Source organism: Podarcis erhardii (genome assembly GCF_964252035.2).
Source record: "Podarcis erhardii genome assembly, chromosome: 9".
NCBI lineage: Eukaryota > Metazoa > Chordata > Lepidosauria > Squamata > Lacertidae > Podarcis > Podarcis erhardii.
Genome location: NC_138512.1, coordinates 44,791,001 through 44,815,504, shown reverse-complemented (window position 1 = coordinate 44,815,504; position 24,504 = coordinate 44,791,001). Strand labels below are relative to the sequence as shown.

The 24,504-nt window shown below is 40.6% G+C and overlaps 1 protein-coding gene across 2 annotated transcripts; it reads right to left on the bottom strand.

The window, feature by feature from the left end:
* Positions 1-879: 879 nt before the first annotated feature.
* On the bottom strand, positions 880-22,974 carry CLGN (calmegin). Of its 2 annotated transcripts, none has more exons than XM_081876120.1 (15): positions 22,852-22,974; positions 18,846-18,998; positions 16,795-16,868; positions 15,411-15,469; positions 14,056-14,197; positions 13,570-13,651; positions 9,738-9,930; positions 7,770-7,959; positions 7,276-7,389; positions 6,032-6,188; positions 5,405-5,620; positions 4,235-4,354; positions 3,910-4,039; positions 2,780-2,892; positions 880-1,728 (listed from the first exon to the last, which is right to left on the bottom strand). In XM_081876120.1, exons 2-15 carry the CDS (start codon positions 18,987-18,989, stop codon positions 1,648-1,650), a joined length of 1,815 nt encoding a protein of 604 aa, XP_081732246.1. In that variant the 5' UTR covers positions 18,990-18,998; positions 22,852-22,974; the 3' UTR covers positions 880-1,647. The 2 variants fall into 2 exon arrangements, with proteins under 2 accessions (XP_081732246.1, XP_081732245.1); XM_081876119.1 differs by lacking the exon at positions 22,852-22,974 and adding an exon at positions 21,191-21,229.
* Between the last annotated feature and the right edge of the window lie 1,530 nt (positions 22,975-24,504).

Here is a 24,504-nt window from a genome sequence, read left to right as displayed (position 1 = left end):
TATGTACAGTGGTGCCTCGCAAGACGAAAAGAATCCGTTCTGCGAGTCTCTTCGTCTAGCGGTTTTTTCATCTTGCGAAGCAAGCCCATTGACGGCTTAGCGGATTAGCGCTATTAGCGGTTTAGCGGCTTTGCGGATAAGTGGCTTAGAAAAGGGGGGGGGAGGGAAAAAAACCTGCAGGAACTTGCAAGACATTTTCGTCTTGCGAAGCAAGCCCATAGGAAATTCGTTTTGCGAAGCACCTCCAAAACGGAAAACTCTTTCGTCTAGCGAGTTTTCCATCTTGCGAGGCATTCATCTTGCGGGGCACCACTGTATAGGATTGTTCCTCTAGCAGGTAAAAGTAAAGCATGCAAACACCCCACTATTTTTTAACTACAGTAAGAATTAATGGTGTTGTATTCAGGTGATTTAGTGGTCACATCTGCACCACTTGTTAGGAAATGTAGTATCAATGGAAATAGGATTTAAAGCAATCCTCTCTGAACTTGCCTGCATTGAGGTACACATATAGCTTCTTTTAAAAAGTAACATTTGAGGGCTATGCTGAATATAGATTGTTATGGTTACAGATAGGTAGCCGTGTTGGTCTGCCATAGTCAAAACAAAACAAATTCCTTCCAGTAGCACCTTAAAGACCAACTAAGTCAGTTCTTGGTATGAGCTTTCGTGTGCATGCACACGAAATGAAGTGTGCATGCACACGAAAGCTCATACCAAGAACTGACTTAGTTGGTCTTTAAGGTGCTACTGGAAGGAATTTGTTTTGTATAGATTGTTATGGTTACAGTATATATTTACTACTTTACTTCTAAGGAGAGACATTTCAGTCATTCCAAAAAATACAGGGATTAATGAGTTTAACTTAAGCAGAACAGATTATATTAAAAGTTTTATTCAGGAGGCAATATACACTTAGCAAATATTTTGTAAACGGGTTATGCCATTCTGGCTTGAAACATGAAACTATAAAAATGTGAAAAATTCTCTTGTACACCATTGTACTTGAATAGAGTTAACATTTTTTGCATTTAAATGTAAAGCATGCTATTATGATAATGCAGTTCTCTGTAAAACAAAAACAGCAGCAACTGCTAACACAAACTAACATGTGACGCACAAACTGTAGGTTGCCATTGCAGTAAAGGAAAAAAAGGTTGATATAAAAAAGAGCCAAAACAGTTCTTGCATTCAGCTCAGCAAAGAGTTGGCAGTCATCTCTTCTTTCAAGGCATCCAAGTGGATGTTGCACCTACTGTTCATGCCTTTTATCTAAAGTGTAATTTGTGCTAAAGCTGGAAAATCCCATTTACATGAGGTTTAAAAAGGGTAATATTTTGAAGCCAAATCATTTCCAAATATTTATTATCTAAACAACGTCAAATAATATTTACAATAAATCAGACATATCACCATTTTTTTATTCTATGAAGTAAAGAAAACAGGTAACTTCACAAGTCGGAGCGTTTCTTCAGAATAAAGGAAAAGTCTGACAAGATTAAGATGGTCTGGAGAATGGAAACAGAGGAGTCTAAGCTGAGTTCAGTCTTTTAGTTTAAGACTCAACAACTTGCATGCTGTTAGGCAAGTGAAAACTGCATGCCTATGTTCTGTAACCTGGACCTGTCAATACTAGGTGGAAACAAGTTAGTCCTTTCGTACTCTTCTTTTACGCACTGATTTTGCCGGCCCATCACCAGATCCTGTGCTTTCATCTGCTTCTTTCATCTGCAGGGGGTGGGGATGGGGAGAGAGATGCAATCATCTTTCCAAAATATGATATAGTTCATATTCTCTACCCAAACAATGTCTAAACTGTTGAATCCACTGGAGTTCACCACAATTAAGCTGACTGATTTCAGTGGCTTAAGGGAACTTAATTTTGCTCAGATTCAGGCCCATGTTTGCTTCTCAAAGTACTCAATTTTTAGCTTTTATGTTTGTTCTTTCTTAACACAATAAAATGGGAATACGAACACTTGAGTTTATGGATGCAGTTTCTCTTACAACTTAACACCTATATTCCTAAACATCAGTTTCTTGTAATCAACCAGATTGGAGGGGAAGTTGAAGCTTGCCTCCCAAACTCAATACTATGTATCTGCATGAAAACCTTTCCAAATTGATTTATCTGCTGAGGAACTCCTACATGACTATCCTAGAATGCTTGCACACAAATGCCTTGTGAGGCTAGCTATGGATGCTGGAGTTCATGTTTGAAGCCACTGCCTCAACCCAATTTCTGACCTGATAGAATATGCCATATAGAGATGGTGACCTCCAAATAAGATCAATAGCAAACTGCTTGTATTTTTTAAAAAATATCAAAATTATGAGACTATGACAATTATACAAATACCCAGCAAAACAATTTAGGATGCCTTAAATACAAGGGAAAATATTTGAATTTCAGCACTGAAGTGACAATTAAGATCTCACAAGCCAGAACAATTCTATATTCCACTGTATTATTGTTTTATATTTATTTCAGCAATTTATATACTGCTTAACACAGTTTTAAAAACCCAATTAAAATTATCAATGAAATCAGAAAAGTCTAATTTAAATGCCTGCTTAAATAAATTCAAAGTCTTCACCTAGTGCCTGAAGTTCAACAGGGAAGGGGCTTGTGATCTCAGTTGGGAAGGAGTTCCACAAGATTGGAAATAGAATGCCCTGTATTAGTACCATGGGGGAAAGTTGCCATTATACCCCATGTTTTGACACAGCTGCAATATGGAATAATCTCTGTATATTATCTCATTCTTGGAAAGCTCACCTCATCTTCTTCAGAGCCAGATTTATTTGATTTATTAACTTCTTCCTCCAGACTTCCTTCACCACCTTCATTTTCTTCCTCATAATCTTCTTCATCTTCACCACCTTCATATTCTAAGACACAAGTTGGTTATTCAGTTTAGCTCTCTAAAGGCTAAAATACAGCAATGGCACAGGAGAGCATACTGGTTGGATAAACCCTTAACAATAAGAAGAAACCACAGTGCCTGTGTTGGTGAAGCATGTCAACAAGGGAGCTGCACAGCACTGCAAATTGTGTATCCATAATGGGCAAGTTATTGGAATAGATCAATGTGAATTCTTAACAAGCACCTAAGTATCTCTCTCATTTTCATGAATACGTAGGAAAAATGTTGAGTTTAAATTACAATACATTTTCAAATTCAGAATGTTATTGGGTAACATTAGTGTCTTAGATGCTGAGAAATATTTAGTCACTAAGATGAAAATCAACATTTTTTTTTTACTGAGGATTCTAAAGTAGGTTGTATTAGGCATTTCTCAAAATGGGAAGCTAGGGTATAAATGTAACAAAGACAAAAGAAAGAGTCTGTATCAGCCCCAGCCAGCATGGCCAATGTTCAGGGATGATGGGAACAGCAGTCCAGCAACACCTGTCTGACTGTCAATTCCCTACCCCAATGTAGTTGTTGACATATGCTTTAGCTGACCAATTTAAATATTGGTATGACAAATTGCTATTAAGAGAACAAGCTATCATTCTGCAATTTATAAGTAAGGTAAGCAAAAAATTAAAAATTAAATTAAAAAAAAATTAAAAATCAAGCAAAGAGCTAAAATACTCCCAAATGTGAAAATAAATTGTGTCATATGATTAGGGAGAAAAAACACAGAATATTCAATTCCAAGAGTCTGGAATGCAGGAAAGAACTAACTAAGAAAGCAGTTAGCTACAAGACACAACTACACAATTTTGATCTTGCTGAAACAAAAATACACTTATCTTGAGTGCTGTAAAGTATAGGCAGCAATTTCCGGCAGAAAAACAAAGTGCTATGAACTGCATTGTTTTTGTTTTTTTCATTTAGTTACCATTTTTCAGCATTGATCACTACAGTTTTTTAAATAGGTATGGCTAAAATCCCTTACCGTCTTCACCACCATTTTCATTTGGTTTTTCTAGGTCTTCATCTTTCCTTTGTACCTCTTGTTCCAGTCCTCCTTTTGTAAGTGGCTTGGCTATATCAGTTTTTTTGTAGTCCATATCTTCATCTATTTTCTAAAATAGAAGGACAATCATGCAAAAAAAGCTGACAGACCCCCTTTTTTTAACACCCACCCACCATTGAGGCAAGTCTGGCAACTTCATCTTCCCTCTCACCCCAATGGATTTTTTGAGTGAAAAAATATTTGGATAGAAAGCACATTACGCATCATGCAAAAAATGAGGATATCAGATTAGTTTCTCCTGTACCTTGGATGGCCAGCAGAATAGTACACCCAATCCTATAGGTAGTGCTAATGTCAAGATGTAAATAACCCAAAGCCATGGACGTTCTTCCGCAGCAGTCACCAGCTGACTAAACATACCAGGCTGGATGGAAGAAAAGAAAACACACATTACAGAGCTTGCCAAGTCTTGCCATAAGGTATTTTTCTGAAACATCATGAATGAAACAGCAACCAAGGAAGGAAACTAACAGGTGAGGGGACATAGAGAAAAGAAGCTGTTCAGGGCCCTGAAGATCTGCAAACAGCCCTGAGTAACTACACTGCACTAAGAGCCTTAGCTGGAAGTAGCCAAACTGAATGTCATGTGACTGCTGTAAAACATACCTACAAACACAGTCAAGGGAGCTAACAGGGAGCACCACATAAGGCAGATAATGGAGCATGCGAGCAGGTTTGTAGCATGGGCATCTTCACAGTTCTATCATGTACTTTTATTAAGTTATTGGGGGATTTACATTTTTCATACAAACAGTAAATTAAACCACAAAATATTCACAACCATTAAGTGTTAAGCTATGACATTATGACTCAACTTTTGAAAGTTAGAGTTTTAGGGCTTTCTTTTCTATATTTGACCCTGCCAAAATCCACTATTATGGTTGAAAAGACTCCTTTAAAGTTCTGGCTGGAAATAGAAATAATGACTGACTGCAAAATTACTTTAGTTTAACTCGGGGGGGGGGGGAGTTTTATTGATACAGTGGTACCTTGGGTTAAGAACTTAATTCGTTCTGGAGGTCCGTTCTTAACCTGAAACTGTCCTTAACCTGAAGCACCACTTTAGCTAATGGGGCCTCCCGCTGCCACCACGCCGCCAGAATGGACACCAGTTAGTTTGGGAATTTCATTTTCCTTTACTTTCAATAGGAGTGAATTGGACCACTAATATTTTAATAAGTTAAATATAATTTAATGAATTGAGGAGGTAAAGAGATGAAACACCCTGGGACAACTGAACCCATAACCGTTAATAATTTCATTGCATATGAGTTCATTCTGGTTTGTTAAAAATATTTACAAGTATTTCAAACACCTTCAGGTTTACAACAATCCTAATATAGGAAAGTTAAGACAAAAAGCTTTTTTTGCAACACTGTGTATTTGGGCACAACAAAATATAGTAAATTCTTACTTCATTAGCACTTGCAACCAATTTTTTAAAGCCCCATCCATCCGCTGCCCATCGATCAGCAACTTCCTTTTCTGAGCAGATGATGAAGTTATCAAAGTAAATATCAGATGTCATAGACCAAAGCTCTAAGCCAACAGCACCAACAGGAGTCATTTGAAAAGGATGAGAATCTTCAAAATAATCAGGATTAGGGATTTTTTGTGGACTCCATATTCCCTGTAAGAGATAAAATAAAAACATGCCACATTAAAATAGACATTTAATATTAAATAGGCCAGCAAGGCAGGTTGATTCAGTTCTGAAAAATAATTGAAATTTCTTAAATATACCACATCTGTTAAAAACAGGTAACACAGTTAAAAGATTGTGGTCTTCTAAGTGCATAGGGGACTTCCACAGCACGCTTGCTTCCACTGCCATTGGTCATTTGAGTCACTGACTTTAGTTTACAGTTTAAGAAAGGAAAGTACTTCCAGCATCCCTTAAAAAAAACAACCCTGTTAAGTCTGATTAATGGACAGAGAAAAAACTAAACTAAACCCTATTTATACTTATCCAGCAAAAATCAGTAAGATGAAAAGAACGAAGTATTTTATTAATGCACATGTCATACCTAATAATTATTACCTGATAATTAGGATTCTCTATCATAGGTGGTTTCCATTTTCCTTTATAATTTGGATTGCTCATCATGGGGCGTACCCATGCTCCACAGCCTGGTGCAGTCTCACACTTTGGATTAGGAATCTGTGGAGCTTCCCATTCACCATCCATCTCTTCATCCCTGTACAAATGATCAACACGTCTGTTCAAACGCCTCCTGTAAATTAGTGTATTTTATTCCTATCACCAAACTACTTCTAGTAGCTTAGAAGAAAAAGCATCTCCTAGATTTCAACATAACAAACATTATTTGAAAAATGTGGCTACAGAATAGCAAAACAATCCCTTATATTTTCAGATAGATTGAAATGTGGTTCCAAGTACAGTGCCAAAGAAAATGTGCTCCTTTCTTGTGGATCTACATCTTGCACCAGTCTACGTCCTGAAAATCAAATGTCATTTCCTAACTCCCAAAAGCTTCAGCTTTTAAGGCACTCATCAACACATTTATTACCCCCCCCCAAATACATATGGAGGGTAGGACCCAAACCAATGGATTAAAGTTACAAGAAAGGAAATTCCAATTAAACATCAGGATGAAAGTTCTGATGGTAAGAGTTGTTCAGCAGTGGAAGCAGGTAAAATCTATACCTAGTCCCAGATTATCTGTCTAAGAAAAAACTGTGGTCCATGTGAAAATAAGTGACAGTAAGAGCTGTTTGATAGTGGAACAGATTCCCATGAGAGATGAAGGTTTTTAAGAAGAGGTTGGATGGCCATCTGTCACAGATGTTTTAGTTGAGATTCCTGCATTGCAGAGGGTGGACTAGATCACCCTCAGGGTCCCTTCCAACTCTACAATTCTATGGCTTCTGAACACTCAAACCAGATGTTGCAAACATACTTTTGAGATCCAGGCCTTGAAGTTGCAGACTAGAATTAGCCTCTAATTAGCACACAATCTAGTGAAATAGCACATACTGGTTAGGTTAGGGACAACTGTTTGATGTATTAATATTAACATTTTAACACATTCAGTGTTAAAAAAATTCTATCCCACCTTCGTTTAATCTTCAAGTCAGCTTACATATTATTTAATTTTGAAAATATAAAAACAGTGCAAAGATATAAAACTACTTCATAAACCAAAGCACAGGAGAACAAAACAGCTAATCAAGTCGTGAATAAGAATATCTAGACCTATCAGTCTAATTTGCTACAGAAATCAGAGCCTGTCTAAAGTTTTGCCACAGGCAGAGAAATCTTACCAATCTTCTGGTTTTTCTGCATTAGGATCTGGAATGTATTCTGGTTCATCATCAAGCCAACCTTCAGGTTTAACAGCATCATGATCTTCTATTTTGGGAGGCTCATCTTCATTCCTTTAAAGTACAGACCAACTTTACCAGGAGATGGACAAAATACAGTATGATAGATAAAGCCTAGTAAAGTTCTTCCCAAGCATGAACTAAAGGGTACATTATTTCAGAGACAAAACCTGTCTATGCTTTTGAAAACTTCAAAATAAAAAGGTAGTTAGGTGCAACGTGACAAAACTAATTCAAATTTACAATACAGAAATATTTTGGAGGTTTCCCTTCTACTTTATGAATGACTCCCCATCAGAATTAGTATTTCAGCTACCAACTTAGCAACTCAAATATCAATTACATAAAGTCAAAATCTAACCCAAGAAAATTTGCATACCATGTACTTGGTAATAGGAGGGAAAGGGCAAGAGAACAGTGTAGGTTTTCTTTACCAGTCATCTGGCTTGACAGCCTCAGGATCAGGAATTTTAGCTCTCTCATCCCAGTCCTCAGGCTTCTTATCATTGGGATCTTCTATTTCTTTTGGGGGATTCACAGGTGGAACCATATCCTCCAGGAGACTTCCCTTGCCAACCACTGCCTGGTCAATTAGCACTTCAAAAGTGTCATCAGGTTTCAGCACTAAAATATAATAAAATACACATATAATGAAGGTAACATCTGGAGAGCTACATGTTTCTCATCTGTGTACTGCTGGAACCTCTCACAAAATGAACTTCATTTTAAAAGGAATTTCAGTCACTCTAAACTAAACCGTCATCGTATTTGAAGTAAACAATATAGAGAGTTCTTCTGATGTTTTAATATAGGATATAGCTAAAAGTTTTCCCCAAAAGTAGAAGTGAGACTGACTGGAATAGAAGAACTAGAGAAAATGGGATGGCTGTGTGAAGGTAAGCACTAGGCAGGATTCAGTACGCCATGCCTAGATGCCCCTTTTGCTCTTTATGTCGGGAATAGGGGGATGGCACATATGGAGTCTCAAAAAAAAAATGCACCATTGAACTACAGGGCAGTTCTGCATGGAGCAGCACCGTTTGTTGGTGAGGACACAGCTTTTATAACACATGCACAGGAACTAATGTTACAAAAAGTTACCATACCACAATTATGCCGTTGACAGCTTGAAAGTACATGCAAGTAGCTGAACTGGTTTCGCCTATTTAACAAACAGTAATTCTGGCAACTTGTCGAGGGTAAAATTCTGGCTAATTAGCAACCTTAACTGCCACTCGGATTACTGTTCATATGCATTTGCTTCATGCTTCTTTTCCAAACCCTATGGAAGTACAAACTAGTTACAGGACATGGCCGTATGGCTTAATTGTGGGAGAGGGCAAAAGCCTTCAGTAGGAGTGGGTAAGAAGTTGATTCATTCTAAATGAAAATGAATGTGTTGGACCCTAGAACATGCAGGACTTCCTTCCCAAGGTTGATACCTTGATGCAAGTTTAGAATAAAAATAAAAAAATATGAAGGCTGCCACTTAAACAAGAGCATTCTTGGTTGTATGTGGATCTCATTTACAAGTCTGTAATAGGCACTTAATTGATAAGATATGACAGTTCAACTGATTAATGTCCTATCCATATGTAATGGTTCTTGGGGTTGCTCGTGCGTAAATCGGCACCACACCTGGCTGGGTTGCCTGTGTGAACCCTTTCTGTCCGGACAGCCACTCACCCGTGGCTGTCTCAATCGGTGGCAGAATCCGTCAGTGGGCGTTTCTTGAACTTCTTCCAGCAAAGAAGCTCTTTGACGCCTAGTCTCCACCTACTCTCCCTGCGCGGAAGCCTTCTGCGCAGGGAGGGTATGGGCAGCGGAGGACCCGTGCTCTCCCTGCTGGTCTCCGGCGAGGAGTCATGGAGCCACTTCGCCGATTCCCCCATCTGCCCCCCTTCTCCACTGGTGCTACGCTGATTTCCTTTCCCAGAAGATGGGCTGCTTCTCTCCCTCCCGGGACGCTCTCCGGAATCCCTCTGGAGACCTCCCTCTCCCTCTGGCTCCAATGGCAGTTCCCTGACACCATATTTAAAAATAATTTTTACATGGTTAGAGTAAGTTATCAATTCTGCTTAAATAGCAGAATGAACCTCACTGCTTTCATGACTAAATCAAACTACTGTTAGTATAATGGTTTTAGAAATATCTTCCAATTTCAGCAGTTAGGAATGATGCAAAGAAGTTATAGAAGTTCCCTGATTTGAACTGCTATAAGACTAGTTCCATTTATTATCCAAATCTGCCCCAGTATGCCATGTGACACCCCCTACTTACACCATATGGACTTCCCATAAATGACAGCTTAAAAGCATCTTTAAAATATGGATATACATAACTGGCTTTGTAAAATGTTTTCAGTTCTTATTTTTCTAAACAACTTAAAAATTTAAGAATACCAAGAGTATATAGATGAGTCTTCCTGTCAGTGAAGATTTTTTTCAAGTCCACATCAGGGCGTTTAGCATGTTTTTCTTCGTAGTCTCCAGTTTTAGGATGTTTATGTCGGAAGATAAAATGTAGTTTGTAATCTTCACCACATTTATCTGGCCCAAACATAATTGTGTAAGATGTTCTATCATGGAAGTATTCCTGTAGGATGAAAATGAACACTGTTCTTAGTTTATATAGCAAAAAAGTTTAGCACTCCATTACTTTGGCACTTGGCATGCAGTTTGGTTATTTCCTACTTTGTCATAAATTACTATATATGACATGGAAGAAATATTGCTCTCAGTTATAAACCATGCCTTAGTTCCCTCACAGAACAATACGGAAAAGTATGCACAACCAACCAACCAACCAACCAACCAATATTCAGGTTTAGATCAAAAGCACTAAACTGGTTTTAGACTATCCAGCATAAAGACAAGCCTTGTATCTCTAAGGTCCTTCTGCAGTTTTCATGTGAAGTTTGGTATTTTATTCTCCTTCTAAGTTACCGTCTCTGACAGCAGAGGGAAATAAATAGGTGTTTAAATGGCTAATATGTTACACACCTATATGTGTAAATGAGCTCCAAAGCCATTTTAAAGTAGAGAGACATGATTTTGAAAATAGGGTGGAGAAGGGAAGATGTCAAGTTCCATAATTTTGAGCAGGAGAACATTTAAGCACTTTTCCACCTCTACTACTTTAAGGTACACTTTTCCCAAAGCTGCTTCCAATTTAAAATACAGTGGTACCTCGCAAGACAAATGCCTCGTAAGACGAAAAACTCGCAAGACGAAAGAGTTTTTTGTTTTTTTTGAGTTGCTTCGCAAGACGAATTTCCCTATGGGCTTGCTTCGCAAGACGAAAATGTCTTGCAAGTTTGTTTCCTTTTTCTTAAAACCGTTAATACCCAGGGTGCATTCAGGGGGTGCAGTTGCGACTTGACTTCGAGGAGCAACTCATAGCACGCGGTAGCCTTTTTTGAGGTTTTTGAAGACTTTGGTGATTTTTGAAGCTTTTCCAAAATCCGTGCTTCACAAGACGAAAAATTCGCAAGACGAAAAACTTGCAGAACAAATTAATTTCGTCTTGCGAGGTACCACTGTATTGGTATTGAGGCTCAGTTTGTGTACAGTGCATTAGCCTCTGAACTATATCTGTTATGTACGTGGAAGTAACTTTTCATACCAGAGGTTATTCTGCTTTAATTCTCAGAATTTCATCTTCAGACCTCAGTCCGTTTTCTAGACCTGAATGGTGCCCAGAGACAGGCTGCCATTAGTGACAGTGGTCATGCAGTGAGGACAAGAGGAAAACATTCCAGAGGGGGCAGGGGAGATTTGTTTTACTTACTTATTAAACTAGTAAACAGCCTCCTCTGATTTGACTGATAGTATGCCTCAACATCCACTGGAACTTCCAAATATAATTTACACTGCAACCTTAGGTAGCACATTAAAATAATGTCATCTTATTGAAACACCACCATAATATTTATTATTAGTCATGGTGATGTTGCTTCAATACTTGGGACACAATCAGGCAGACCTTTTTCCATTCCATTCGCTACATAGGAGTTTCCTGCCGCCATCCTCATCCCTTCATCAGCAGCCCTATTGCCAGAAAGGAATTTTGCTTGCAGAACTGCTCTGACATACATAAGGAAATAACTGGGTCTGCTCCTAAAGCTTTAGAACTAGCCATCCAAGCAGCAACTTTAATACAGCATGAACTCTAATCATTCTGGAACCGCAAGTCCAATTTTTTTCTTGTTCACCAAGGAAAGATTTGAATAACCCAAATCTTCACTAGGCTTGAACGATTATAAATAAGACAAAACATAAGCTGTGGTTTTTTTTCAATTAAAAAAGTTTTTATTAAAGACTTTCTTTGTTACAAAAACAAGGAAATGTTAATATACGAGTGGTTTATTGAAAAAGAATACGCTGCTGCATTTTCAGTCACTAAACAAATTATTTTCTCTCTCTACTAATGCTGTTCTAGACCAAGATAAATAGTGGTGGTTAGTGTATGACTGGAGAGATCCAAGTTCAAAACCACACTTAGGGCTCATCTACACTTCTGCTTGTCTTGCCACTTTCCCCCAGGAAAAGATTTTTTGGCAGATTGACATTGTTGTCTCTCAGCCTATCCTAGCTCATACTGTTGTTGCAAGGCAAAAAAGAATGAGGGCAGTAGAACGAAGTAAGCTGTCTTGAGCTCCTTGGGGGAAAGGCAGTTTAAATGCAGTAAAGCAGACCAACATGTACCTTATTGCCTTTTTTGGTGACAGGCAAGAACCTATTTATTTTTCCAGGCTTTTAAGAAACAAGTTTAGATGATCTTGCTGCTTTTGTGACAGTGGCATTTTAAGTTTGCTAAGCATTCTTTTATATATACAATAGTACCTCAGGTTACGAACTTAATTCGTTCCGGAGGTCTGTTCTTAACCCAAAACTGTTCTTAACCTGAGGCACGCTTTTGCTAATGGGGTATCCCGCTGCCACTGTGTGGCATGATTTCCGTTCTCATCCTGAGGCAAAGTTCTCAACCCGAAGTACTACTTCCAGGTTAGCGGAGTTTGTAACCTGAAGCATTTGTAACACAAGAAACCACTGTATTTCAATTTCAGGCCTTATCCACACTTCCTTTTGTGCTATGCCTTCTAGGCACAGGTCTGAGATTTCTAGGTCCATCTCTGGGTGGTTTTTTGTTTTGGTCCCACTGCTTTCATGGGAAAACCTGCTGTTTACTGCTGAATCAGAACAAACAGCAACCCAGAGAAATCCCAACTGCCATTTGTTTCAATTCAGTAGTAAACAGTGAGTTTTCCTGGTGAAGTCCATGTGACAAAATAATCCCCATGGACATGGACCTAGAAATCCTGGACCTGCGCCCAGAAAAAGCAGCACAAAAGGACGTGTGGATGAGCCCATAGTCCACATTGTAATTTGTTCTAGGAATAGGGTTGTTGAGCAGTATAAAAATACTGATACATAGTCAATATTCCAACAAAAGAAATTTATGAAGATGACCCATCAATAGCAGACCAGGTTAATTCACTGAGTGCACATATACATGTAAACTACTGAATACAGTGTTATCTCTGAATATGAACTTAATTGGTTCCAGAGGTCCATTCATAACTGGAAACCACTCATAACATGAGGCTCACTTTTGCTAATGGCGCCTCCTGCTGCGGGCGCGGCACCAGAGCACAACTTCTGCTCACATCCTGGGGCAAAGTTCACAAGAAGGAGCACTACTTCTGGGTTAGCGGAGCGCGTAACCCGAAGCATTCGCAAGGGGGACGGTACGTAACACGAGGTACCACTGTATTAGGCACGTCACTTACAAAGATTAAAATATACCTAACCTATTATTTATTACATATCTTATACCTTAGGAAATCATAGACATAGAATTGTATAGTTGGAAGGGACCCCGAGGGTCATCTATGTCCAACTCCCTGCAATGCAGGAATCTCAACTAAATCATACATGATAGATGGCCATCCAACTGCTGCTTAAAATCTCCAAGGAAGGAGAGTCCAACACTTCTTGTGGGAGTTTGCTCCACTGCTGAACAGTCACTTGCTGTCACTTTATTTTTTTTACATGAACAATACTTTTTTCTCAGACAGATAATCTGGGACTAGGTACGGATGTCACTTGTTTCCTTATAAATATTGGGACATATCCAAGCAACAGCTGGTATAAGAACCCAAAAATTTAGGCACTCTCCTTCCCAACACTGAAACATGTCTGATCATACCTCTCTCTCCCAATTACTACATACCAGATTCAAGTCATCAGTTTTGGAAAGAAGTTTAACATATGCACCACCACAATCAATGCCATCTTGAAAATTCACTTCATACCTGCACAACAGAAACACAAGAATAGTCTTCTGGAGACAAGTACTAATTAAAAGTTCACTTAGCTACTAGCTTTCAGATACTTCAGCCACTGTGTGCAAAATTCTTAGTTGCTCCTCCCCAGTTGTTCCTATGGCTGAGTAATTTTAGTTTTGAAAGTTTGAGAAGCAATTGCTATTATGCTTAAATACTAGGAACTGGGAACCCATGGACTTCCAGATGTTGTTGGATTACAACTCTTATCGTCCCCAACCACTGACCGTGCTGGCCGGGTTTGATAGGAGTTGGAAAGGCAACCTCTGGAGGGGCACAGATTCCCTATTCCCTTTTTCTACAAATCAGAATCCTGATTTATTTATTTATTTTTTAAATCACTTTGCAAACCATCCAAGTATGGATATACTTACTGAATAATCAGTGGTTTACTATCAAAAATAAATGGCTGTGTTAGCATAGCCGATATCGCATGATGCTTTGCTACTGATTTCAACACCAGTCCTCTGTCACCAGGCACTGTGTTTTCCTTTAAAGGTTCTATTTCCCATCTTCCTAAAAGAAATACAGCAAGAGAAGTACAAACAAAACCACAATTATGGTGTGGTATAAGGTATTCCTATGAATTTAGTCCAACTCATTCTTACTAGATATACTTAGTGCTCTGTAGTGTGGATTATTAGAAAAACATTGGTTTGGGATTAACTGTGTACAAACTGCACCAGAATATCTGAGGGAAGAGTTCAGTGAAAGATCACATGCTTTGCATATGAGATTCTAGGTTCATTCCCTGGCACCTCCAAGCAGGGCTCAAAAAGACTCTTGTCTTAAACTCTTAACATAGATAATACTGAGCTAGTTGGACCAATGATCTGACTCAATATAAGGTGATTCCTGTATTTCTTCCCATTACACAGTCAACCACCATTACTACCCCATCGCTACATCATAGCTATCATTAAAAGATCTTAATAAAAGGAAATAAATATAGTTTGGAACTATGATAGTAACTCAAACCATGGCAACTGATTCACCATGATGAATGCTCCATATTTTTTGATTGCTCAAAGTCATTAAAAGAAGAAGAGGAAGAAGAAATGAGGATTACAGTTATTTTAGGAATTCCTAATCCTTTCTTCCACTTGCTGGCATCTAGACACACAGTTTTGACAGTCTTCATGCTGCTGACCGAATACTTTTCAAAGGATGGCATGCATATTTTTTCTGTAGCATCATTCTTGTGTAGTCTTGCAAAACATTTATTAAGCTACCAATAGAAAAACTATCTACCTTTTTTGTTTTCAATCTAAGTCCTATGTTAATATTGAGGTAAGGAATTAATGTACACCTAAAATGGCACTATGTGTTCTGTGTTCTAATGCTTAGATCGGGGTGAGGAACTTGTGGCCCTCTAAATACTGTTGGACTACAACACCCACGATCCTCCACCACTGGCTATACTGACTGGAGTCTGACAACATCTGAAGGGCCCTAGGTTTCCCATCTCTAGCTTACAGCAATGGAAAAAAATTGTTTATGCTTCTGGTCAAAAGTAAGTGACATCTAAAAATATATAGATGCTAATAGCTACATGAAATGAGATATACAGAAAAGAATCTGTGTGCTTTTTCAGTCTGATAGTTTGAAATATTAAATGGAAAAGATAGTATATTTACTAAAAATAGAAAACTCTGAAAGCAGAAATGAGAAAATTGAAGAGAATTTATACCAGTCACTCACGTATCAAAACAGAAAGCTTTAGTCTTACCATCGTATTTAGCAATATCTTCATCTGTATCCTCCTTTTTGGTTTGAGACAGAACCCACCTGTTAAGACAGAAGTATGATCAGATCATACCAAGTTTCTGTAGTGCAAAGGGTTTGCTTAACTGGTAATTAGTTTAATGATTCAGTTAAATAGTATGCCAATTTTGAGTAAGGGTGTCACTGGGATTTTGAGTAGAGCTGACACTTGATAAAATAAATTTCAGGCCTGGTTTACAAATTCAGCAGAATGAGGCGATAGGATCCCAAGGCAATAAAAGCTTTGTATCACTTCAGACTGCAGGTGGGGAAGGATTCCATTTCTGAATGCTCTTTCGTGTAAAAGATTGCTTGCAAGTAAGAAAACTAGCATGTCAGAGAGGGACGAACCTTCCAGCTACCTTTGTCTACTCCTCTCCCTCAACTGATCTCTACTAGCAGCCATTCTATCTGGTTGGAGCAGAGAGATGAGAAAGCAGGGCCCATTCAATTGGCACAGCTGAGAGAACAGCTGCCTTTTGGCTTCTCTTCTCCCTGAACTATTTCCATTCAAGCTAGTCATTATAGTAACTATGCAACCTCAAGAACGGAATTTCTAGTTTTCTTCTTAACTCCCATATTTTATGTCACTTCTTTTAGATTTAAGACTGCTGGGGGAAGGACAGTCTCATTTTGTGCAAAGATAGAATGCATCTAAGAAGTCTCCCTCTTTCCACTTATTTGTAAATGTTTGGATTAGAAGAAGAGGAGTTTGGATTTGATATCCCGCTTTATCACTACCCGAAGGAGTCTCAAAGCGGCTAGCATTCTCCTTTCCCTTCCTCCCCCACAACAAACACTCTGTGAGGTGAGTGGGGCTGAGAGACTTCAAAGAAGTGTGACTGGCCCAAGGTCACCCAGCAGCTGCATGTGAAGGACCGGGGAAACGAACCCGGTTCCCCAGATTACGAAACTACTGCTCTTAACCACAACACCAGATTAAAATAGTTAATTTTTAAAATCCAATTTGGGACACTTTTTTATTAGATTGCAAATGGATTTACCAATTTAATAAATTTATCTACTAATACTGCAATCCTAATTTACTCTTTGAAAAGTTTTGTCTTTAAGTAAAAGTATTTACTAAAATTGAACATTTATTTCTCTTTTCAGGAAGTAATAACACTTAACAGTTTAAATCAAATATGACATACTATACTAAGGAGTTTATCATATTTCTATAAGTAGTATTTAGCATCACCTCCCAACAGATTAAAACACCAGCCCCAATAATGAAAACTGAATAGGTATTCCTACATGCAACCAATTACAACAAGCTAAGTTTTCCAGCTTTTGTCTTTAATTAATCATACTGCATGGACTTAATGCTTCCTTTGAAATATTCTTACCCAGACAGCACTGCATCATCAAAAGTTTCAGTAAAATAAACTTCTCCAGCAGGCTCTGGCGTCTTGTATTCAACCTACCAAATATTTATAAAAATACATTCAAAATATGAATAGTCACATTCAAGTAAAATGCACTGAGTTTTAAATCAATTAAATATTTTTATATTTATTGCATTAATTGAAAATAACTAACCCATGTGTTATAGATTGAGTTTTCATAATCAGCCAAACCCATAAGATGCACAAAACAAACAAGAAGGTTTTGAGTGTCCAAGAGTTGCTAAATTCTGATCTGCAGAAGCAAAACTTCTGATGTACAATAGCTTGTGGAATTAAGTCTTTCAAAAGCAGGTGTGTGCTAATAATACGTCAATCTGAAAAACTGTTCTGCAAATTTGCATCCAAAAGTTACTACCTAATAAACTGCTTTACTCATCTATATTTAGCTCGTAAAATGGGCTTAAAAGTAAAGGTAAAGGACCCCTGACAGTTAAGTCCAGTCGCGAATGACTCTGGGGTTGTGGGGCTCATCTTGCTTTACTGGCCAAGGGAGCCAATGTTTGTCCGCAGACAGTTTTTTCGGGTCATGTGGCCAGCATGGCTAAGCTGCTCCTGGTGAAACCAGAGCAGCGCACAGAAACGCTGTTTACCTTCCCACAGGAGTGGTACCTATTTATCTACTTGCACTTTGACGTACTTTCGAACTACTAGGTTGGCAGGAGCTGGGACTGAGCAATGGGAGCTCACCCACTGACCTTCCAATCGGCAAGCCCTAGACTCAGTGGTTTAGACCGCAACACCACCCAAGTCCCAAAATAGGCTTATGAATAATAAAAAAGCAGACTGGCACAAAATTTCAGGCTAGAAAACACAGCAGATTGGCATCAAAGGAGTGGATTTGCCACCAGTCTGCAGGATTTTTATGTTAGATGAGTAGGATCCACATCCTGCAAGGAACCCACATTGGGCTATCAGAAGAGGGATAAAATGCTCCATACCTCTGCTAGAAACTCACTTGGCTTCTATGCTTGGTAGGAAGAAAGTGCCTTCCTCCATATACAGCCCAGCAATGCAGTGAAGAGCAAGAGAAAGGGCCAAGAGTTTTGTCCCTCCTCTGGCAGTCTGCTCATTCACTTAAGTACAATTCCTATTTGTCTTTGGAGACCACATCAGTGATTAAAAACAAGGCAGCATTATACATACATATAAGCACATTTTACATTAAACTTTCTTCAAATGCATCAATGAGCTTCTGGATTATTCACTCAGAATGGTTAAGGAATGCAGTTAATGCGTTAATTCTCATGAGTCAGCAAAGATTACTCATTCCCCACAATGCACCTTGTGACCTTCTTATCTGTAAAACTGCCAGACTTCAGAACTCATAGAACTCTATTGGTTGCAGAACTTTGCATGGACTTGGTTGTGGACTGTAACACAGCAAGCACTTCGAAGCAAAGAACCCTCTCTGGGATCAGAGAGAAAAGACTACTTGTAACATCTGTAAATAGTTTGTGTATGTATAGTGGTGAATGCTGGTGTTGGCCTAGTAAATACAGCTCTGCTAAACGTGTTTTCTGTGGTGAGCTTAATCACTTAACTAAGATTCCACAGCACATACACCCCAAACCCCAACAATATCCAAGTTTCTGAATACTATGAATATTATGAACTATGACTATTGGAAATTAAGAGCCAGAGAGGAAGTCTCTAGAGAAAGCTCCCCCCCTACCCCTATGTGAAGGGCACCACACGACACTATGGATTATGCAATGCATGAGCAGCTATACTGTATTCGTTTTCTCCAGAACTCATGCTCAAGTACAAAAAAAATTTAAAATGACAGATTGGAAGTGGCTTCTCCTAAAAAGTAGAAATGACTTTATGAGCTTCATCACTTTTATCAGCAAGCCCTGCCCACATAGTGCTATTCATATCAGTGTGAATGAGCAGGTTTTCCATTTCAGATCTCCAAAACTCACCAAGAGCTTTTTTGCTTCTCAACAAAAGAAGCAAAAAATGATAATGTCTTCTTTAAGATGGAATCTTACCTCTAGAGATGAGCTGCCTTTTTCAGCATTAGTATCCTCTGAATTCTTGTCAAAACCTACTTCAACTTCTGAATCTTCAGATTCTGCACTTACTGAACTTAACAGCAAGACACTGAAACACAGCCAATCCCACTGGAATTGCATCCTGGCTACCTGTAAAAGATAAATGCAAATGGCGAAAGATTTATACGATCTGAGAAGCCAGAGTACAAAATTGCAAAGACATTCATTCTGTCATTTCTACTAGTCAACTATCCACTAAATGAAATTAATATAAATGGTAAAATGGAAGGCAGCTTGCTCATAACAGCTGGAATAGAACTGCAAATATGGAAGAAAAAGAATTCAAAGCCACAAGCTGGTGTTAAAAACAGACTAAGGCAGTTGAACTTCAGTAATGATAATTTGAATCACACCGATTCCAGTAGAACTAAGGCTGCAGTTCTAACACTTGTAGTAGGAGAAAGAGCCATTGAATTCAACAGAACTTACTTCTTATTATTTGATGTATACAAATATACTGCTTACATGCCAAAATGGCTTCTAAGCACGTTAAAAGTATAAAATCAATTATAAAATATATACACATAATTAAAATACACAATAAAACAGTTCTATCCAAACATCAAAAACAACGATAATTAAAAGATACAAGTAAACAACTTGTAGGCAACTCCGTGTTTGTGTGTGTTTGGCACGCGTGCAACTGACACACATGCCATTTTCAGCCCTGGAAAAGGGTGGAACAGGGCGGGCTTATGTATGCCCCACCAATGTGTGTGATATCCCGAAACACAGCCACTGTACAAACAGGAATCTGCCTGTAGCTAAAAAGTGTAACAATTAGAGCAATTATTGTATTCTGCAAGGAAGGTGTTCAAAAACTGGGACCAACAGTGGCCAATAATTATCATCTCATGGCAAAACTAACTGGATTTAATTTCCTCTCTAGGCAGTAGAAGGAAGGATTTTTTTCAGCTCACTAGTCTAGAGTTGTTTAGGGGTTTATATGCAAGAAGCAGGATCTTGACGCTCATTCAGTAGAGTAGACATGATTAGAATTATGCTACAAACACAACCTTTTTAGACTGGATCCAGCCCAATGTTTGCTGTAGCATTCCCAGTATATTGGTTTACATTTCTTCTTCAGAAACAATACGATTTTACAAGTTTATTTCACTTACTTATTGGAACAACAATCCGTCAAAATGATACAACATATGGCATACTAATATACTACAGTTAGCTTTCTATTTGAGCACCTTCATCTCCTTTTTTGGTTTTTAATATCTCTGGTGCTGCCTCTTTCTTTGCATGGAAAAAATTGCTTTCTAGCTTTGGGCATAGCATACCAATCGTATCCTTCAAAGATCCACGTTGCATGCATAGGCCACAAATGCATATCAAGCCCAGCCCATACATGCCAGAACAGTGTAATCACTAACGTGCATCACTTGCACAAAAACACGGAATGTGTCAGCACAGCTGTTAACCAGAAGGTTGGTGGGTCAAACCCACCCAGGGATGGCTGTGGGCAGAATTACTGCATTTTGGGGGTTTGACTAGATGACCCTTCGGGTCCCTTCCAACTCTAGGATTCTAGGATTCCATTATTCCATACTCCAAGCAGGACTAGTGTTGAATATTATTACCCTTAATTGCTTGGGTAAGAATCCAATAACAGAATAACAAGCAAATGGAAATGGATTAACCCAGCACGAGGGCAGTTGAGACTACTTCAACTGTCAGATTTTGCTTTCCATTAAGGATGACAGAAGTGCCAAAGTGCCAAATGAAAGAAGTGGGATGCAATCAACTGGGGGGGGGGGGGAAATCTTACTCAAAACTTAACTGAAAAAAACATGGCACTGACAAGAGAGAAGCCTCCCTGTTCATTTTCAGTGGGGCTTGCCAGGAGAGTTTCCCAAAGGATTGGACCCACTTTTCACTAGAACCCCACTGGATCAGACAAAAGCCCCATCTTGCACACAATTAGGTATCCCACAGTGGCTAACCTGATACCAAAGGAAGCCCACAAGGATAGGCATGCAATGGCCCTCCCCACTCCCCTCCCCTCCCCTCCCCACCCAGGACTGATATTCAGAAGAATGGTGCTTCTGATCCAGGAGGTAGTTTATATGACTAGCATGCCTGAGAATACCATTTGGACCTTTGTCTAATTCAAGCATCAGAATGCCTTGGGAAAGTCCTAATCAATATTAAAACCCAAATTCATACTCCAAGGTCAAGTTTTCAGAATCCCCTGACATTTTTCATAACTGCTATTTTTGTGTGGCTCTATGCTGTAATTTTACAAAAACCTAGGATAACTACTATAGTGATACCTGATCAGTATGCCAGATCTTCATAAATAAAAAGGGTATCCTGCAACAAAATAGCAGCGTGGAACATTCCTGTTCACAATTCCAGCTAGCCAACCATGCCTTCTTCCCATATACTATATTGTGTTTCCCCTCTTCTATGGTCAGCAAACATTTCATGCTCACTGAGAATGGTCAGTCCTCATTGGGCTCATTTTCGGATTTCTCTTAAGTATTTTCCTTAAGGCTTTTTGTACTTCTGCAAATCTTGGGGCTTCCCCAAGTCTGCCAATAATTCATTGTACAAGTGATGCTCTTTGGGCTCCTCCAGATGACCTGTTTAGTCACTATTCACCACGATTTGATTGTACAAAGCTTATAAATGTTTTCTCTATATTTGGTCTTTATTGAGAATTCATTCTTATTTGTTTACAAGATTTGTCATAAGTCAATGAGCATTCATCCCAATTTGCTTGCAGGGTGCTGTTGACACATCTTCCAAATAAATAATTCATTCATCTCACACTTTACGTTCCTAACTGTAAAAACTTCTTCTTTTTTAGTGCATTTGCTGCAGTATCGTGACAGCATTTTAATCCACTTCAATTGCACCAGCCTAAAAATATGGGATGTGCTTGAATTCTTCCTGCAAAATACTGACAGTTGGGAGGCACACTCTGGCTACACAAGAACAGACTGTCCAAAGAACAGAGTTCACCATCAGTAAATATATGGTGTGTGTGTATATATATATTCCTACCCTTCCAGAAAGGAGCTCAGAAAAACACATCACAATATTTCTGAGATATATAGGTTAGGCTAGCAGCGTGTGACTGGGCCAAGGTCATAGAGTGAGCTTCTTGAGGAGTCATTTAAACCCTGGTCCCAGTCCAACACAAAGAACAATGCAACATTCTGGCTCCAAACCAACACTGAGCCACCACAGGCTAAATCGTCACAGTGCATCTCTCCAGTGCCCCAAAGCAGGTCTGCCATCTGTGGGACCTGCTGCCACCATTTGTTTAGGATCCACCATTTGTTTAGGACTTCTTGGCTGCTTGATGATACCAAACAAACAAGTAGAAATGAGGCGCTGAAGCTACAATTAGCAACAATTTCACCCGCTTCAGGCAGGTAATTATGGAGACCTCGGGTCGTCCTGGCTGCGAAGCCTCCGCTGATGCTGCTATTGCAGCAGCAGCAGCAGCAAGCAGCTGCCTCCGCCGCCACCCGGGCGTCTTTCTCCTCGGCTACCAAAGGCTTAATTGGTGTTGATCTCTGCGTCTCCCCCCCAAAGGGCCCGTCCCCAACGGAGGCAGCGCTGCCGCCGGGAGAAGGGGCGACTCCGCACCGCCCTGCGGCCATGGGGCTGACGGGGATGCGAGACGAGGCCGAGCGGAAAGATGCCTCCTCCTCCTCCCACCTCTCTCCCCGCGAAAGAGAGCGCAGCCGGCTCGCGCCGAAGCCTCGCAGCCTTCAAACGCCAACGGCAGAATAACGGCTGAGCCCGAAGGCGGAGGGATGGGGGGGGGGGGGAGAGAAGGATGGAGGAAGCCGCTTCTGCGAAGGGCTTTCTGAGGAAACCCGCACCCGCCCCTCGCGGGGCCCTCGGCAACGCGCGGAACCGTAAGCAGGTCGCCCGCCCCCCACCTACGACCCCCCTGGAAAGGCCACGCAGCCGTTACCGTCCGCGAAGCACGGTCCCGTCAGAATCTCTCCCCAGCAAAAAGCCCGGCCGCCTGCCAGAGCGCATCACCTCAACTGCCGCGCGCGCATGCGCCGCTCGCCCCGAACCAGAAGGCATCGAAGAAGCAGGTGCTCCGACGCGCGACGCGCCGCCGCCGCCGCCACCGCGACCAATCGCGAGCCGGCGCTCGGATGGTTCGAAGCCAATCGCGGCGGAGGGTTTCATTCCCGGCAGCGCTAACCCGAGAGCGGATCAGCTCGCCGCTCTTTGCTTAGAGAACGCAACACGTGCGGCCTCCTCCAATCACAGCTCTCGTCATTCCCCTTGTTTAGTGAAGGGTCCTGATGAAGCGCCTGCTCTGTGCCAATCGCAGCTCTCGCTAGAAAGAGCTGGTGTCTCTTGAAACGTGTGATGTAGTCAAAGATCAGTGTGGGAACGCATGATGCTAGGGCAATTTTCAGAGGGAGTCTTATTATTATATGCCTGTTAATATCTGCCTATTATTATATGTCTATTGTAGCAAAACAACAAAGAATTTTGGGACACCTTAAAGGCTAACATATATTATGTCATACCTGGACTGTTCATCTGTTCTGTCAGCCTACCTATGTTAACACTGGTACTGCCAACACATCCTTGTCAATTGTCACTGTAAGTCTTTTGCTTTTATATAACTATTACCTACCTGTTTTTTGCATATTCTCTCCATGTCTTGTCCTCCCTTCCCTGCCCTAAACTGTAAGTACTGTACTGTATATACTTCATGCACCTGATGCAGCGGCGTAGCGTGGGTTGTCAGCACCCGGGGCAAGGCAAGTAATTTGCGCCCCCTAACCCGGGGCAAGGCAAGTAATTTGCGCCCCCTAACCCTGGGCAAGGCAAGTAATTTGCGCCCCTAACCCCTAACCTGCCGCCGCTGCCAGCTTCTTCTTGCTGCTGCCTGGGCTGGGGTATTTACGGTAAGGTAGCCATGGCGGCGACAGCGGGTCCGTGTCAGGTGATCTGAGGCGAGTTGCCGCTGGCGCTGCCGCCCAAACAACGCCGCTTGCCCGGAGGAGGAGGAGGGCAGAGAGGCGAGGAAAATGCAACATGGCCCAGCAGCTGCAGCAGCAGCAGCAGCAGCAGCAGCGGCGGGGCTGTGAGGAGGGGCTGCCTGGCGCGCCCTCCGTGGCCAGCGCTGAGAGCCGCTGCCTGCCGGACGCCTTCAGCCCGGACGTGCGCACAGCTCGTCGGTTCCGCGAGACATGGGGCTCTGCTACAGCCTGCGCCCGAGGCTCTTTGGCGACTCCGGAGGCGGCGAGTGCCCCCCCCCAGATGTTGCGCCCGGTGCGGCCGGCCCCCCCTGCGCCCCCCATGCTACGCCACTGACCTGATGGATTCTGACCTATAAAAGTTGATGTACCAGTAGCGTGTTGCAGCCATTTAAAGCACATGGCTTCCCTGAAAGAATCATTGGAACTGTATTTTGTTAAGGGTGTTGTAAATTTTGACTTGTGAGGGGAAAAGTATAGTTCTCAGGATTCTCGGGGGGGGGGGGAGCCATGTGCTTTAAATACCGTATATGGTGTGGATGTGACACATCTATACTCAAAGCCAGCCCAATTTAATTCAGTGAGACTTGCTACCAGGTAACTGGGATTGAGAGCGCAGC

Excerpts from the sequence above, each read along its gene's own strand:
- CLGN (XM_081876119.1), bottom strand. The coding sequence starts at position 21,214 with ATGAAGATCTGGCATACTGATCAG. Across the intron at positions 13,652-14,055 it reads AGTAAACCACTGATTATTCA|GTATGAAGTGAATTTTCAAG; the intron begins GTAAGTATATCC and ends TCTGTTGTGCAG. Across the intron at positions 1,729-2,779 it reads CTGGCTCTGAAGAAGATGAG|ATGAAAGAAGCAGATGAAAG; the intron begins GTGAGCTTTCCA and ends CACCCCCTGCAG.